General features: G+C 40.0%; 1 protein-coding gene across 2 annotated transcripts in view; it reads right to left on the reverse strand.

The window, feature by feature from the left end:
* Positions 1 to 1,088: 1,088 nt before the first annotated feature.
* Positions 1,089 to 15,047, reverse strand: part of wls (Wnt ligand secretion mediator) — a 20,538-nt gene continuing 6,579 nt past the window's right edge. Inside the window, exons 3-12 of one of the 2 annotated variants that reach the window (XM_024268932.2) lie at positions 9,997 to 10,121; positions 8,260 to 8,421; positions 7,995 to 8,131; positions 5,666 to 5,834; positions 4,131 to 4,228; positions 3,980 to 4,043; positions 2,905 to 3,048; positions 2,741 to 2,824; positions 2,485 to 2,638; positions 1,089 to 1,934 (exon numbers count right to left, since the gene is read on the reverse strand). In XM_024268932.2, coding sequence (XP_024124700.1) covers positions 1,825 to 1,934; positions 2,485 to 2,638; positions 2,741 to 2,824; positions 2,905 to 3,048; positions 3,980 to 4,043; positions 4,131 to 4,228; positions 5,666 to 5,834; positions 7,995 to 8,131; positions 8,260 to 8,421; positions 9,997 to 10,121 — 1,247 coding nt within the window. In that variant the 3' untranslated portion in view covers positions 1,089 to 1,824. Of the gene's footprint in view, positions 1,935 to 2,469; positions 2,639 to 2,740; positions 2,825 to 2,904; positions 3,049 to 3,979; positions 4,044 to 4,130; positions 4,229 to 5,665; positions 5,835 to 7,994; positions 8,132 to 8,259; positions 8,422 to 9,996; positions 10,122 to 15,047 lie in introns of both variants that reach the window. The other variant, XM_024268931.2, reaches the window with a different exon arrangement.

Consider the following 15,047-nt stretch of genomic DNA (forward strand, 5'->3'; position numbering starts at 1 on the left):
AGAATAAAAGAAAAAAATAACGGTAAACGTCGCAAATAATATATAGTATAAGTAAATATAAACATTTTCCAACAGGAATATGTGTTACTATATAGCACGTGTCAAAGTCAAGGCGCTCCTGTAATCATATCCGGCCCTCCAGATAATTTATTTTATTGTTAATGGACTGGTGATATCTGGCCCTAATTTTTAACTTGTATAATTTTAACAAAAAATATTTTTATGCAGAGTAAAATATTGAAATGCATTTAAGGTTTAAGTTGATTTTTTCTGGAATAACATTCTAGCCTGTTTTTGTTCATAGTTGTGTTAAAAAGTTAAAATTTTTAAGTTTTAAAAATGTAGTTTTAGTGTTTAATTAATGTTTATTCTGTACTGCCCGCGACCTAAGGTGTGTTTTTAGATTTTGGTCCCGTGTGCGATTAAGTTTAACACCCCTGCTATATAGTCTTCAGTTTCTCATAAAAATAAATGTGCAAATTAAGGTCTATTACTCATTTCAGAAATTTGTTCTAAAAATTCAAATAAGACATGAGCTTTGGGTATTTTACATTCTTTTAAAGTAGTCTTTAATATTTCATTTTTCAAACCAGCAAAAACTGGGGGCACTTTCAAAAAATGACATTTATTAATACCAAATTCTGCTTTTTTTGTTTTATGTTTGTAGACCAAATCTAATCGTTCATTTAAGAAGAAAAAATATCCTAAAAAACAAATAATTATACTGGAGACTTGGCCTTTGGTCCACCTATTCCTGGGTCATGTGAGACTTTACCCAGGGACCCATGACACTCAGAAAAATGACACAATTTGAAGATCAAGTAAATACTTTTGCACTGGTGTAAATCACTCTCGGGTTGATGAATACCTGTGAAAACGTGCTTCCGGTGTTCAGAACAAACTTATTTGATGTTAACATGTGTTGTTGCTCCACAGGCCTGATGGAGGTGCTATAATATCTACTCAAACTGGCCTCAGCTCCTCTGTGAAAGCAGAACACCAACACTATAGAAATTAAATTCTTGTTTTTTTACTTCTCAATAATTGGCTCATAGAGGAGCAGATCTTTCTTAAAGTAAACACACAAGCACGCTAAGTAAAAGTTTTTATTTAAATTACCTTACAAAGTAAAAAAAAAGAAAAAGCTAAAAATATTGCTAGGTTACAGTCAACTTGGTTTGATAGTTTGATACATGTTGTTAAGGTGTACGTAAGCACTTATAATAAAAATAGATATCTACAGTACATTGTAACATGAAGAATTTACAGGTTCTGTTCCCCGTGGTTATGTGGTCTGCACATAAAGACGTGACAGACAGGTACCTGAACAGCAGTACGTCACTAGCGTTTGATAGGTGTGTCTGATAAGTCCTCAGAACCTGAATAAAATGACAATAAAACAATAAAGCTGTCTGTTGTTTTCAGATTGGACTCAAAACCAAGGACAGCTTCTGGGAAACGGAGCATGGAGACCACTGCACACAACACCACATGAGCGTTTTACCACCAAACACAGGAGCTTTCCCAGGGAAACTCTTCACAAGCAGCTTCTTAGTATCAGATCTGGTGATCCGAGACTTTGCACAACATCAACCAACACAGCAGAGTTTACAAAAACTCTGACAACTACGTTACTCACAAGAGAGAAGGACTGACAGCAGCTGTGGAGTTGTGACCTTTCCAGACATAACAGACTTTATGTGACATGTAAACCAGCTGAGGCTTCAGTGCAGCAGTGCAGGGGCAGGAGGTGCATGCAGGTGGTGAGGACAAAAGACAGTTTCACTCCACAGGCGTCATGGGAGCGACGGGCAGAGGAGGAAATCACTCCTGCGCCTCTTTGCCGGTCATCTTGTAAATCTCGGTGGGACCGTCCACGTGGGTGATTGTTGTGGTCAGCTGGAGGTCCTCCCCGCTGTTTGCCCCACCGTCACCTGCCCAAACAGGACAGACGAATGACCACAGGCTCAAAACCTCATTTCAAACAGGCTGTTTTCACGCTTCCCGTCTGTTTTGCTCCGCTTCATGGAACGCTTCCAGAACTTCAAACTCTTTTCTGGGGTGGATGGTTTTCATTACCTCACTCTGCTAAGCCCCCTCCTTCTCTCTGGAAGGACGCCTGGAGTCCATTAGAATCACCCTGTTGGCCAAAGAGACCCATTTTCCCCTGGGAACTTGGGGGCTTCCCACTCCCCACCCTCCCTTAACCCTTTAACACCTAAGGCGTCATCGGTGACGCCTAAACACAAAATCATTAACATACTGCAACTTTTCAACCGTTAATGCCACTTTTCTCCTTCAAAATCTACTGGAATTATTGTGTTAACCATTAAAAAAATGAAAGTACATCAAAGAACATAAACACAGGAGCTCCAGTGTTAAAGAGTTAAACCTCAGAATGAAGAACACGCTTGCTTTCAGAAGTGACAGAGTCCAGCTTCCTGTCAAGTTGTGGCGGTGTGTAGTTACCGGTAATGCACTGACCACTTGACTGCTCGTCTCCATAGCGTTTGTGGGACGGGGCGTAGAGGAACATGATGGCGAAGACGTACAGGTTCCACATGCCGTAGATGCCTGTGAAGAAGGCGCTGTTCACCTGCACGGTGTGCTCCCCCCAGTGCCAGTGACCCTCATTCACCTGCAGACAAACACACACAACACAGTCGTGTTCAGTTTCTTTGTTACAATTTCTGAGCCTTTAAACTGGTAAGAGTTAAACCGAGTAAGGATGAAGAGCCACCTGGCTGATGATGAAGAAGATAACCGTCATGGCAGCACAGGCCAGAGTGACCAACATGAGAAACTTAAACCGGAAAATTAAGCCCTAAAAAAATATGAAATAGAAATGGAGTCAGTGCTTTGACGATGCAGCTGAACAGTTTAGAAAACGGCAAAAAGTTCCACCTCATAGTGCAGCCGCCTGGCCTTCGTCATGGCCGGCAGCGACGTTCTTTTACCACTGATGTTTCGAAAGACTTGATAAACCATGAAACAGAGGAAGAGGAAGTAGAGGCAGGCGCAGATCCCGGCCACAATGATGAACGCCATCTGAAAAAGTCCCAGTCAGGGAAACCACCAGGAGCAAGAGGCCTCAGTCAAGAAGATCAGACTATGTGATGTCTGCATTAGTGACAGAACACACAGCCAGTACACAACGCGCACAATCTCACAAGCGCGCTAGCACTCACTCACAGGCGTGCACACTGTCAAGCGCGCCAGCACACTTAGAGGTGCGCCAGCGCACACCAACAGGAGTGCACACTCACAGGGCAAGAGCACACAAACATAGGCGCACACACACATTTACAGGCGTGCATACACAATCACAAATGCGCACACTCCCAAGCGCTCACACTCACAAGTGCGCGGGCACACAATCACAGGTGTGCACACACAGCCACATTCACGCGCATACACTCGCAGGTGTACACACAATCAAAGGGGCACACACTCACAGGACCGCACACACATTTACAGGCACGCACACAAAATCACAGGTGCGCACACTCACAAACGTGCCAGTGCACTTACAGGTGCACCAGCGCACACTATCAGGAGCGCACACTCACAAGGCCGCCGGCACACACTCACAGGCGCGCACACGCAATCACAGGTGTACACACATAATCACAAGTGCGCATACACTCACAACAATCCTGCATGAAGAAATGTCATGTGCTCATCATTTCTAAATTTAGGCTCAAGCCGACAAATCAATTTTGAAAAATTTCTTCAACGATGAATATGTTGACGAGTTTTAATCTTTTTTTTTTTATCAATTTACAAAGAATCGTTAATGAAAAAATTAACATCTTTAATGACAGCTGCTGAAAAGATAAAACTATAACAAAGAAACCCATCAGGTCTTCTGCCTGCAGGTGTTTTTATCACTCCAGGACAGAGGAAATGAAGAGAAGAGCGCTGCGTTCAGGGACATCTGCAGCCTCCTCTGCTGCTAACGTCAGTTCAGAAAGGATACAGCCAGCTCAGTTCCTACATCAGAAGCCCAGATGCTGTAGAACGGGTTCGTCAGCTGGACCCCTCTGTTGACACAAACAGAAGAGTGTGTGTCAGTTGTATGTACGGATGGTCAAGTGAATCACACCAAGACTGCACCACTCCTCCCTCACCTCTCACACATGTCAAAGATGAAGAGGCAGAAGGAGCCGAACACGATGGGTCCCACCTGCTTCCAGTAGACTGAGAAGCGGTTCCTCTCAGTCTGGTCCTGAGAAAAACAGACAAAATACAAATGAGACACTTTAGCACTGGAACTCCAGTCTTTATGTTCTTTTATTTAGTCTATTTTTTAATTGGTAACACAATCAACGTAATTCCGTAAGATTCTAAAGGAGAAAAACAGCGTTAGCCTTATTCTAGCTACTTTGGCTAAACTAGGCTTTTTTTCAGTTTTTTTAGGCCAATTTGGAATTTAGCTAATATTTTAGCCACGTGCTAGCTGTTTTAGCTAATTTAAGCTCTTTTTCAGTTTTCTGGCTGATTTGGAGTTAGCTAATATTTCAGGTACATGCCAGCTACTTTGGCTAAATTAGGCTTTTTTTCAGTTTTTTAGGCTAATTTGGAGTTTAGCTAATATTTTCAAGAGAATCTGGCTACAGAGAAAAAAATATGGCGCCCAAAAATTAATAGCCGGAAGTCCCTCCCCCTCCCAGAGCCAGCCACAACAAAAATATCGATTAAAGTTTTTTACCTTTTTCCCTTTTTTCTCCTCTTTTATCAACCCTTTTTGACATTTTTTTTCTCTTGGACACTCTCTGTCACGGAGACAAAATTTCACGTCTCCGATCAGTTGATTAACAGAGAAAAAAACAGTTACCGTTTATTCACATACAAAAGCGTAAAAACCGATAGTGCTGAAAAGGGTTTAAAAGGGTCTCCTAAAGTTTAGGAAATCTTCGCTTACGCAACTGGCTAACGTTATGATTTCCGCTTCCAACTACAGATAGATTCTGATGCTAACTTGCGTGTGAACAGAGGTCTGTCAATATTTTAGCCTTACGCTAGCTAAATTTAGCTAAATTTAGCTGTTCTGGCTAAATTACACATTTCATTAGTTTTTTAAGATAATTTGGCATTTAGCTTATAGTTCAGCTACATGCTAGATGTTTTGGACAATTTAGGCTTTTTTCAGTTTTAAAGGCTAATTTGGAGTTTAGCTAATATTTTAGCCTTATGCTAGCTGTTGTGACAAAATTAGACATTTTATTATTTTTTATGTGGCTAATTTGGCATTTAGCTAATGTTTTAGCTGGCTATCAGCTTCAGCGTTTAGCTTCAGCTTTTTTAGTCATCAGTCTCTTCAGCAATCAGCACTAGGATCTTCAGTGGCCATATTCAGCTGACAGCATTATATGCTATATATCTAGCATTACCTGCCCACGCACACACACCATAATAAAACCTAAGCTGAAGCCCTGAGGCTCTACAGCAGGGGTGTCCAAAGTCAGGCCTCCAAAGCCTTTGTCCTACATCAACCTGCTATTGAAGCTCCTTATTGGCCAAACACACCTGATCCAGGTAATCAGCAGCAGATACCGGCAGGAGGCCGGCCCTTGTGGACTGACTTTGGACACTCCTGCTCTACAGTTTTGATGTTTTAACCCTTTGATTCTAAAAAAAACTGTTTTATCAAAGAAAGATTTACCATGAGATGTTCTCCACAGAAAATGATCCAGAAGGAGAGCAGCATAGAGTAGAAGATTCCCTGTCGGATGTCTCCAAACAGCAGCATCCAGGTCCAGTTGAAGCCAATAGAGAACCATTCCACTGGAATATTGATAAACGTCATGGAGATGCCCAAAGCAAGGATCACTCTGAAAAAAAAAACAAGAATATTTGAGCCTTCTCTCTTCAGAAATGGAGAGTTCAAACTAAATCTGCTGAAATGTTCACATTTCTGTGCAGATTTCAAAGCTAAAGTCCAGGATTATGTAAACTGAACCCTTTAGCATTTTTATATTGTGTCTCATCAGAAAACATTATTATTACTTGTCCAAACTCATGGTCAGACAAACAAAACGTAATATAACCAAGAAAATGATCATCTTTAGTTTTAAAGTTCATACATAGTTGGAATTTAGAGTTTCATATTTTGTTACAAATTTACAATAATGTGATCTAAAAAAGGAAATACATATTAAAAATGTGCCTAAAACCATTTATTTAGGTAAACACGTTTTCTGAGGGGTGATCCGAACCCCAAGATCTCAGGAAATCTCACTGTAACAACACAAACAAGCATCATAAGAGAAGAGCCCACATCTTAAATAAGTTAGGGAACCTGACTCTTTTGGAAAACTCAGTTTGAACTATTCTGGAGGAGCTCCTGGGGCTTCTTTAACTAGAACATGAAATAATACGGGTGAAGACGTGCAGAGGAACAACAGCCCGTTTCAAGTTTCTGCACGCCGCTCAAACAACAAAAGATGATTGCTAAGAAAACTAGACTGAACAATTGCAGACCTTTAAAAAGACGAGCACACACTCATTTTGAAGAAGTGTCAAGGTTTTCTCGCTCAGCTCTGCTGGCTGAGAGGTTACAGACTGTTGGGATGGTATGCAGGGAATGTGTGGACACAAGCAGCAACACTCAGACTGATACGTGTGAGCAAACATGAGGGGAGAAAAGAAAGAAAAATAAATGACAAATATGTTGAAACGTTGAAAGACTCCAAGGGGAAAGGTTTAAGTGCAACTGATCACATGACCTTTTTCTGGATCCAAATAGGTAATAAACTATTTCATTCTGGAAAATGTTCTAAAACATGGCAGTCAGAGGTGAAGTCACACAAATGTCTCCTTCTAGAACTCTAGAAGTTTGTTGTCAGGAGACCAAGAATCATTCATTTTCCATGATTTGTTGCCTTCTGATGTGTTGAGTTGACATTGTGCATCTGAAGAGTCTGGCTGGAGGAGAGAAATCCTCATCTTACCACCTCTGTGGCCTGACATGACAGGAGACCGCTAAAGCTTTTACAGCATGAAAAAATCATCTGCGCTCCACAAATAGAGTACAAGTCGCACTTCCAGAAAGCCGGCTGCTCATGTGGGAATGAGAGCCTGGAGTCAGAGAAAAAGGGGGTGGGGGGGGTCCTCTCTGCATGTTACACCATGCTTGTGTGCAGCGTGTCGTGTGGTTGCAGCAGGTTTTCTACCCAGACAACATTCCTCAAGTTTTCCACAGCAATTGTGACGTTTTCTTCATCGAGAATGTTTTGAGGACATCTGGAAAATGATGGCTAAAAGACATTTAGACGGATGAAATGCACTCATGACCTTCAGGTCAGACGGAAGGAGAGTTCCACATGGGCAGGAGGCAGGACTGATGCTATCCTTCACACAGCAGTTAAAACAAAGGATACCCTCCTGCTGCGCCACCATGAGGAAACATTTACTGTGTCTCGTCACCAGGGCTGACACGATTAGCCGACAATCGACTTCTAAAATAATTGATAAGTCGGTACTTTATATTCTATGGAGTCAGAGTGTAGTAAAGATGAACAAAGCTATGAGCACAGGACCAAAAAAATGCAGTTTTTTTTTTTTTTTTACAGTTATTCATCTTTCTGGTCTAATTACCAGGTTTTATCATTTTGGGAATAGCCTGTTTTTGCTTCAGCTTTTGTTTAAATGTAGGCGCCTTCTGTCATCTTCTCTGTTGAAGTGTTAAATACGACAAACTTTGACGTTTTGTGCCGTTACTCTGCCAGTGAAGCTAAATCTCTGAATGGTTCTGCTTTTACTGAATAAAACTGTTCCTTCCTCATTAAGTCTCTCAAAACATAATGGGGTCACGGTTCCTCCACGCCAACGGTTCCACCCACAACTCAGAGGTGAATTTCGGATGACCTGCAGAAACCATGTCCTGATTTTGCCTAAAAACAGCATCATCATAGTGAAAATACCACTGGGAACACTTTGACTATTGATGAAAAGATGATTGGAGAGGGACTTGAGGAAGAGTGAAACCTTACTTCTCCAGTAGAACAGGAGGTCTGCTCATGAGGGAGATGCGTCTCCAGTACCAGATCATGATGATGAGGATGCTGGGAGTGAGGAACGTCTTCATGGCAAACCAAACCTTGGTGAAGCCTCCGTTCTGATGGATGCTCTAATGAAGACAAAAACACCAGCATGTCAACAGCTTGCAGTGAGCAGAGATCTTCAGCTTCAATAAAGACTGCTATACTGCTGACACTGAAACATTTAAACTGTAATTCAGCAACAAGCAACACCTACAACCAGGCGGATATCCTTGATTTCTCCAATCTTCACGTTGATCTTCTTGCGCTCATTGACGGGCAGGCGGATGTTGAGAAGATAGTACTTGTGGGCCACACTCCCCAACTCCATGAAGGGCAGCAGGTCACACTCATAATGACGACCCTCGTTCTCAACAGTCTGCACAGAAGCACACAGTAACACACGGAAATGATTCAGTGATCCGACTTTAACAGAACCTTATTTTAGATGGATGAAAACTTTCTCCAGAAACTCATCTTACATATGTAAAAGAAAGATAGCTGCACACAGATAACTGAACATAGAGAAATTCTCAGTGGGAGTAACAGCAGTAGGGATGTAAAAAACTGAGATTGAAAATTGATCGAGCAACTGCAGTTTTGTTTGTAAACCACAGATATGAACAAGATTATGTTGGTTAAAAGGTATTAAATCAATCAAGACGGAAATTTTCAGGTAAACTGCGGTTTGTTTTTTCTACCCTCTTTGTCTTTTTATGTACATGCGATGCAAACATAGTAACTTAACTAAACTTAGTAACTTACTAACGTTTTTGTCTAATTTTTTATCTATTTAGGTTTTTATAGGCCAACTTAGAGTTTATCTTCTATTTTAGCAACATGCTAACGTTTCTGACTAGTTTAGTTTACTGAGGAATTTTAGGCAGCTTTGGAGTTTAGCTAGTATTTAAGCAACGAGCTTGCTTTTTTTGGCTAATTTGAATCTACTGTGGTTTTTCTTGCTAATTTAGAGTTTAGGTATTATTTTAGCAACATGCTAACATTTTTGGCTAATTTCAATCTACTGTGGTTTTTCTTGATAATATAGAGATTAGCTTCTATTTTAGCAACATGCTAACATTTTTGACTAATTCAGTTTACTAAATAATTTTTTGCTATTTTGAAGTTTAGCTAGGATTTAAGCAACAAGCCACCTTTTTGGTTAATTTTTCCTCTACTAAGGTTTTTTTAGGGCTACTTTGGAGTTTAGCTCATTATTTAAACATACCAGACATTTTTATAAAATTAATTCTACAACAAATTTTCAGAAATTTAGGTCAAATTCAGCGCTTTTTCATGGTTCTTTAACAAAATTTCCAGTCTTTTTGCAAATGTAACATTTTGCAAAAAGATTTTTCATTTTCAGTAAATCCCTGCAGCTATTAAAGTAAATTGCGTCACCAATTTCAGCAAAAAGCTTCAGCATCTTCAGCGACTATTTTCAGCAAAAAGCATTCACACTTTTCTGGTCATTTCTTGTTTCAAACGCCATATGAATAGGAAATATCGAGATTTTAGCATTTTTTGTAGAAGAATCGGACTGTATCGTATCACCAAAATGTTAGTTGAATCCTTTATGTACTGATTTGTGGACCATGTATCCAGATGCTTATCGAATCGTGAGAGAGGGAAAGATACATACTCCTACTGCATGTTGAGCAGCTTTGAAGGAGGACAGCTTTCTTTGTTCTCGCTCCTTTGATTAAGAAGACTTTCCAGCAAACAAAAGGGAGCGAGTCCCGACATGTCTTCAAAGACTATTATAAAGTAAACAAGCGTTTGTCAGATTTATGGAGCAAAAACCTGCTTTTAAAGCTTATTTTCTGTCTCTCCCCCAAAAGTGGAGCAAATAAAAACACAATGAGCCTGTTTAAAAACAAAAGACAAGACCAGACCTGACACAGGGCCTGTTTCTACAGTCAGTTCTCTACTGTCTCTGAATCCTCCTCCTTACCTTGGCAGTGGTGAAGCTGCAGTTCAGTCTCCTCTGTTCAAAGGAGCGAGCCATCTCTGTCCACGGACTCACAGTGTCATCTCTGTAGGCCAGGCCCACCTCAATGTTGACCATAGCGCCCTCCTCTGCAAGAAACAGCAGCTGTGAGAGGTCCTCGTCACACTTCAACAAACACAGTCTTCAGTGGACTGCAGCAACCGCCTGTTAGCATTCCAGCAAAGTAGATGGGGTCCTGCTGAAAGAAGAACTTCTCATTAGACCGGCGTCAGTTCACTTCATGACAGGAGGAACGCTCAATCCCACATCAGGACTTATTAATAAATACTGCGGTGAGGCTGTTTGATTCATGCCCTTAAAACATGTTGTCTGAATGATGTCAGGACAGCAGGATTCATAGGATTATTCAGTTCTCAGTGTGATCTGCTCTCCTCTGTGGCACCAACCTTCAAAAACCTAAAGATGTAACTTCATCAAACATCAGACAACCAAACTCAATCATTAGGACAAATTGTGCCTTCAAACCACACAGAATACCTCTGCTGTGGTTCCAGAACACACAGAGATGAACAGAGGCCTGAGCTGGGGAGAGGCAGAAGCAGATGAGAGCTGGCAGCAGATCATCTCTGATGCTCCTCCTGCTTCTCCCAAAGCCGGAGCCCAGAGCCCACAAATGTCAGCTCGATTCATGCAAACATTCCCCTACAGCCCAGTGGCCATCGCCATGGAAACTAAGCCTTTTCAACAGCTGTGTTATTCCCGGATTCCGGTCAAGTGGTGCTTGGTGCTGGTGTGGAGGGTCTATGAGGGCAACGCTCTTCTCTGGGGCAAACAACCTGAGGAAAGACGCGCTGGTGTTCCTGAGCTCTGAGGGGCAGAAGAGTCACAGCGGCCTGCATTCAGTCAGTGAGGCAGAGCAGCACTTTATCTACACAAATGTAGTTCAGCTCTCAATCTTTATTCCAGTCCGATCTAGCACAGGATGTCTACTTTTCTTTTAAGTAAACACACAACTGACAAAAATTTATATTTACATACAGTTTAACGAACTGTTCATTTTCGATTTTGTGTTTTTTATTGGATTTTCAGAAAACTGTAGTTTAGGTCTGCCACGGTTAGTCGACTAATCAACTATTAAAATAGTCGACGACTAATTTAATAGACAATTAGTCATTACTTCATATTTTTCTGAGTCAGAGTGTAGTAAAGCTGAACAAAGTTGTGGACATTCAGCACCAAAAAATCCACTTTTTTGTATTTGAGTCAGTGAGACAAAACTTTATCTTTAGTGAAAAATATTTCCTTGATTCAGATGCAAACCTCATTTATTTAATCTTGTTTTAATACCATAAAACTAATAAAGGACAGAAGCTGCACGATTCATTAAAAGTTTAATAAACTCTCAATTAATTGTCTTTATTTTTAGTTAGTTTAAAGATGGCTAAGATGTGTGCTTTACATCCACTTTGCGCATGACTCGATTACTTGACTATTAAAATAATCGTTTGTGGCTGATCTAATCCAGTCCAGTATTGATTTTTCAGTGGACACCCCCAGAATATGTGTAAGTGGTCTATTTTCATCCAAAGTCTCCAAAAGTTTGTAACTCCATGTTTTCTTTCTGCAGGGTTTAAAAATATCTTATGATATTCTTCCACCTGTACTCCTCCACAACATTGAGTTTGTAGTTTTCCCATTGATGTTACTTTTATTTCTTTCCATTCCCCTGTTAAATCTTAATGTTTTCATCCCTTTCCCATTGTTTTTTTTTTTATAAACTCTGCTGTCCTATTTCAAATCCTCCAGAACTTTATCTATTTTGGAAATGACTTTTGGGGCTATCCATGACTTCCAGCCTAGTTTTAATCAGTCCTGGCCAGGATGTATCTCAATCCGTTCTTTCTCCAATATAGTGTCACAGTTGGAGGTATCTATGGAAATCCAGCTCATAAAAGTCCTTTAATTCCTGAAAAGACATCACACATTTATTTATAATTGTCTCCCAAGACATCTTTGGCCCATTTTCCCACAGATTACATTTATTAACTAATTTGTTTGGCATAAAGTCAGCATCAGGTGCAATCCATCTCAAAACCCTGCTTTGTCCTGTTAACCCTTGTGCTATCCTAGGTATGTTGGCAGTAAAAGTGGGGTCATCTGGACCCCACAAAAGAGCGGACTGAACTTTTTTCCCCCCCAATGATTTCCGATTTTCACTGGTGTCCGTGGCAGACATGAAATCCTGTCCACCTTCATCCACATTCGTCATGGGATGGATACCACGTCAATGTAAGGCGGGGTCATCCGGACCCCATGATAAAGCACAAGGATTAGGATGTGTTTCTTTATGATGCTGTTCCAGATTTTAAGCAGCACTCAAAGCCATGGATTTGGGCCGTCTCTGAATTGTTAGTTTTTGGGGGATGGTTGATAATGTCAACTATCAATGTAAGCTTACTAGAACAATAAATGATTCATAAAATATAAATCGATTTAGCACATAAATCTAAGTCCACTAGCTTAATGCTAACGTTTAATGGAATTTCCCATAGGATGGCTAAAGCTAACGCTCGGTCGACCTGAACACACATTACTGACTAAATGAACATCTTTATAAACTCAAAGATAAAAATTTTGCAAACTCTTTTAAGGAAATATTTTAAAGTAACAATTTGTGGTCTATAAAACTGTTTTTTACTCATACTTTCTTCTTCTTCTAGAATAAGGTGTACTGCTTTAACGCTAGCTCCACCCAGTGGTCAAACTGAAACGTCCTCCAGGAGAAGCAGAACAATGTTAACAATGTTAATGATCTGAACATTTTTGTTAGAACTTCTACTTTAGAGAATCCATGTAACACTGGATGATATTAACAATCTCAATATTTCACTAATACATCTAAATCTATAAATGTGCAAACCGGGTAAAATTAAAAATTAAATTGAGAGGATCAAAATAATCAAAAAATCAGATTTGAATTGATCCAGACTCTTTTGAATTAAATTGAATCATTTCTGGAAATTATTATCGATACCCAACCCTATTAATTTTCACATCTCTGTGCAACAGGAATGACACAAAACCTCTCCAGATGACATAGTTTTGTTGATTGATGGAGTGCTGTGTTCATTCACAGACAGCTCTCCGTCTTAGAGAGGATCAAACCCAAAAACTGAAGGCCTGGTTTCGTGGCTTGGAGCTAATGGTAACATCAGATGATGAACTGTTTGGTCATGATTATAATTTTGTTCATCTAAGGTGCATTTTGGAGCCGAGCTGCTGGGAAGAACAGACAATGAACTTGAATTGGGGACAGAAAATGGCTTTAAGACGTTCTGCTTGAACCAAAGGTGTTACTTCTGTTTTATCAATCCAACTTCAATCTTTGCTTAGATCAGAGGTCTGCAACCTGTGGCTCCAGATCCACATGTTCTCTTTTATCTCTCCATGGTGGCTCCTTGAGAAACATAAAATAAGTCATGGAGACTGCTGACCCAGCCATGTCGACCATCTGAGTCAGCAGCTACTGCTAATGGCTGCTTAACCAAAACTACCAAAACAAAACAAATAAACAAAGCCTGTAAACTAAGACTACCAACCACAAACTAAAATAACAAAACCCAGCAGTGTAAGACTGCTGAGGACAAAGAAGAAAAAAGGAACAAAAATAAATAAATAAAAGAAAAATAAATTAGCATTTTTTAAAAGTAAGGATAACTTAATTAGCATTTATTTAATTTAGATTAGTTACATGTATAAACTGATGTCTGAGGTTCACATAGATGATAAACTATGTAGGTTTTTACATCCTGTTGACCTGAAGACGTCTTGTTTGATCAACTCTACCTCCAGAATGGACAGATTTTATATGTAAAGCAAAACTTTGGTAAAAAGTTTGATCTTTTATTAGTTAAAAGCTCATATTATCTTATGCTGCACAACATTGGTTACTAGCTGCACCGAGATGATACAGTTTGGCACAGAGCAGCTTTTATTTTGAAAATAAGTTATTTGAGCTTCTGTCAAATGTAAAAAAAAAAACATATTTTTAGAAATGCTAGGTTCTTAAATTTTTGCTTTTGTTTGTGCCAAAAAATAGACATAATTCATATTTATTATTTTATAAGAAAGAAGGTCATGAAAGCAAATCCAACTTTTTTAAAGGCTTAAGTAAAACTATGTTGCTCCTTGTCGGTTTTGATCAGTAGAAAACAAGCCCAAATGGCTCTTTTACTGTTAAAAGGTTGCTGGCCCCTGTGTTAGGTAAAACAGTAAGAACAAAACTCTTTAACAACTAAAGAAAATAGGTTTTGAAATGAAATTACATAAGTGTTGACAGTAAACCTTTTTCATAGAATTGATGTCACAAAAATAAAATCTGTGCCTTCTATAAACCCTGTTAATTCTGTATTTTGAACTGTGAGATCCCACTTTTTAAAGATGAACCTTTCCAAGCCCTCAGCTCAATCTGTCGCTCAGGAAGATGAAAGGAAGCCTTCACCATCTGGCAGTGAGATTTTTTGTGGTCTGGGCTGAGTCACATTTGTTTGCCGGGCAGCAGCCAGTAAACAGCTCAGAGGCTCTTCACAATGTTCCACAGGGGCCAAGAATGTGAGAAGTAAATGATGTTGGCGTCTGGGCCTGCACCGGGTAACAAGGAGCCAAGAAAACCAACCTCACATGTTTGCTCTCCACACGATTAACAAACATCTCATTCCATTTTGGACGATGACCGCTGTATTTACAAGATTCACATGCATCCTTAATTCCACAGGCAGAAATGTGGCTTCAGCAGGATCTGCTGGGATCCTCTCACAGCTTAGACCTCCTTCTCTCTATTATAATTGTATTTCCCAAACACCCCGTCAGTGAGTACACAAACAAGTCATCCCAACATCCAGCATGCCTGCTTCTTTTAGAGACTCATCAGAAAAGAGAAGAGGAGAGGAGCTGACAATATTCTAATCCACGTGTCAAAGTCAAGGCCCGGGGGCCACATCCGGCCCTCCAGATCATTTCTTGCCTTTTATTATTCATTATTATTTTAAGAAGTT

Source organism: Oryzias melastigma, linkage group LG17 (assembly GCF_002922805.2).
Source record: "Oryzias melastigma strain HK-1 linkage group LG17, ASM292280v2, whole genome shotgun sequence".
Classification (NCBI taxonomy): Eukaryota; Metazoa; Chordata; class Actinopteri; order Beloniformes; family Adrianichthyidae; genus Oryzias; species Oryzias melastigma.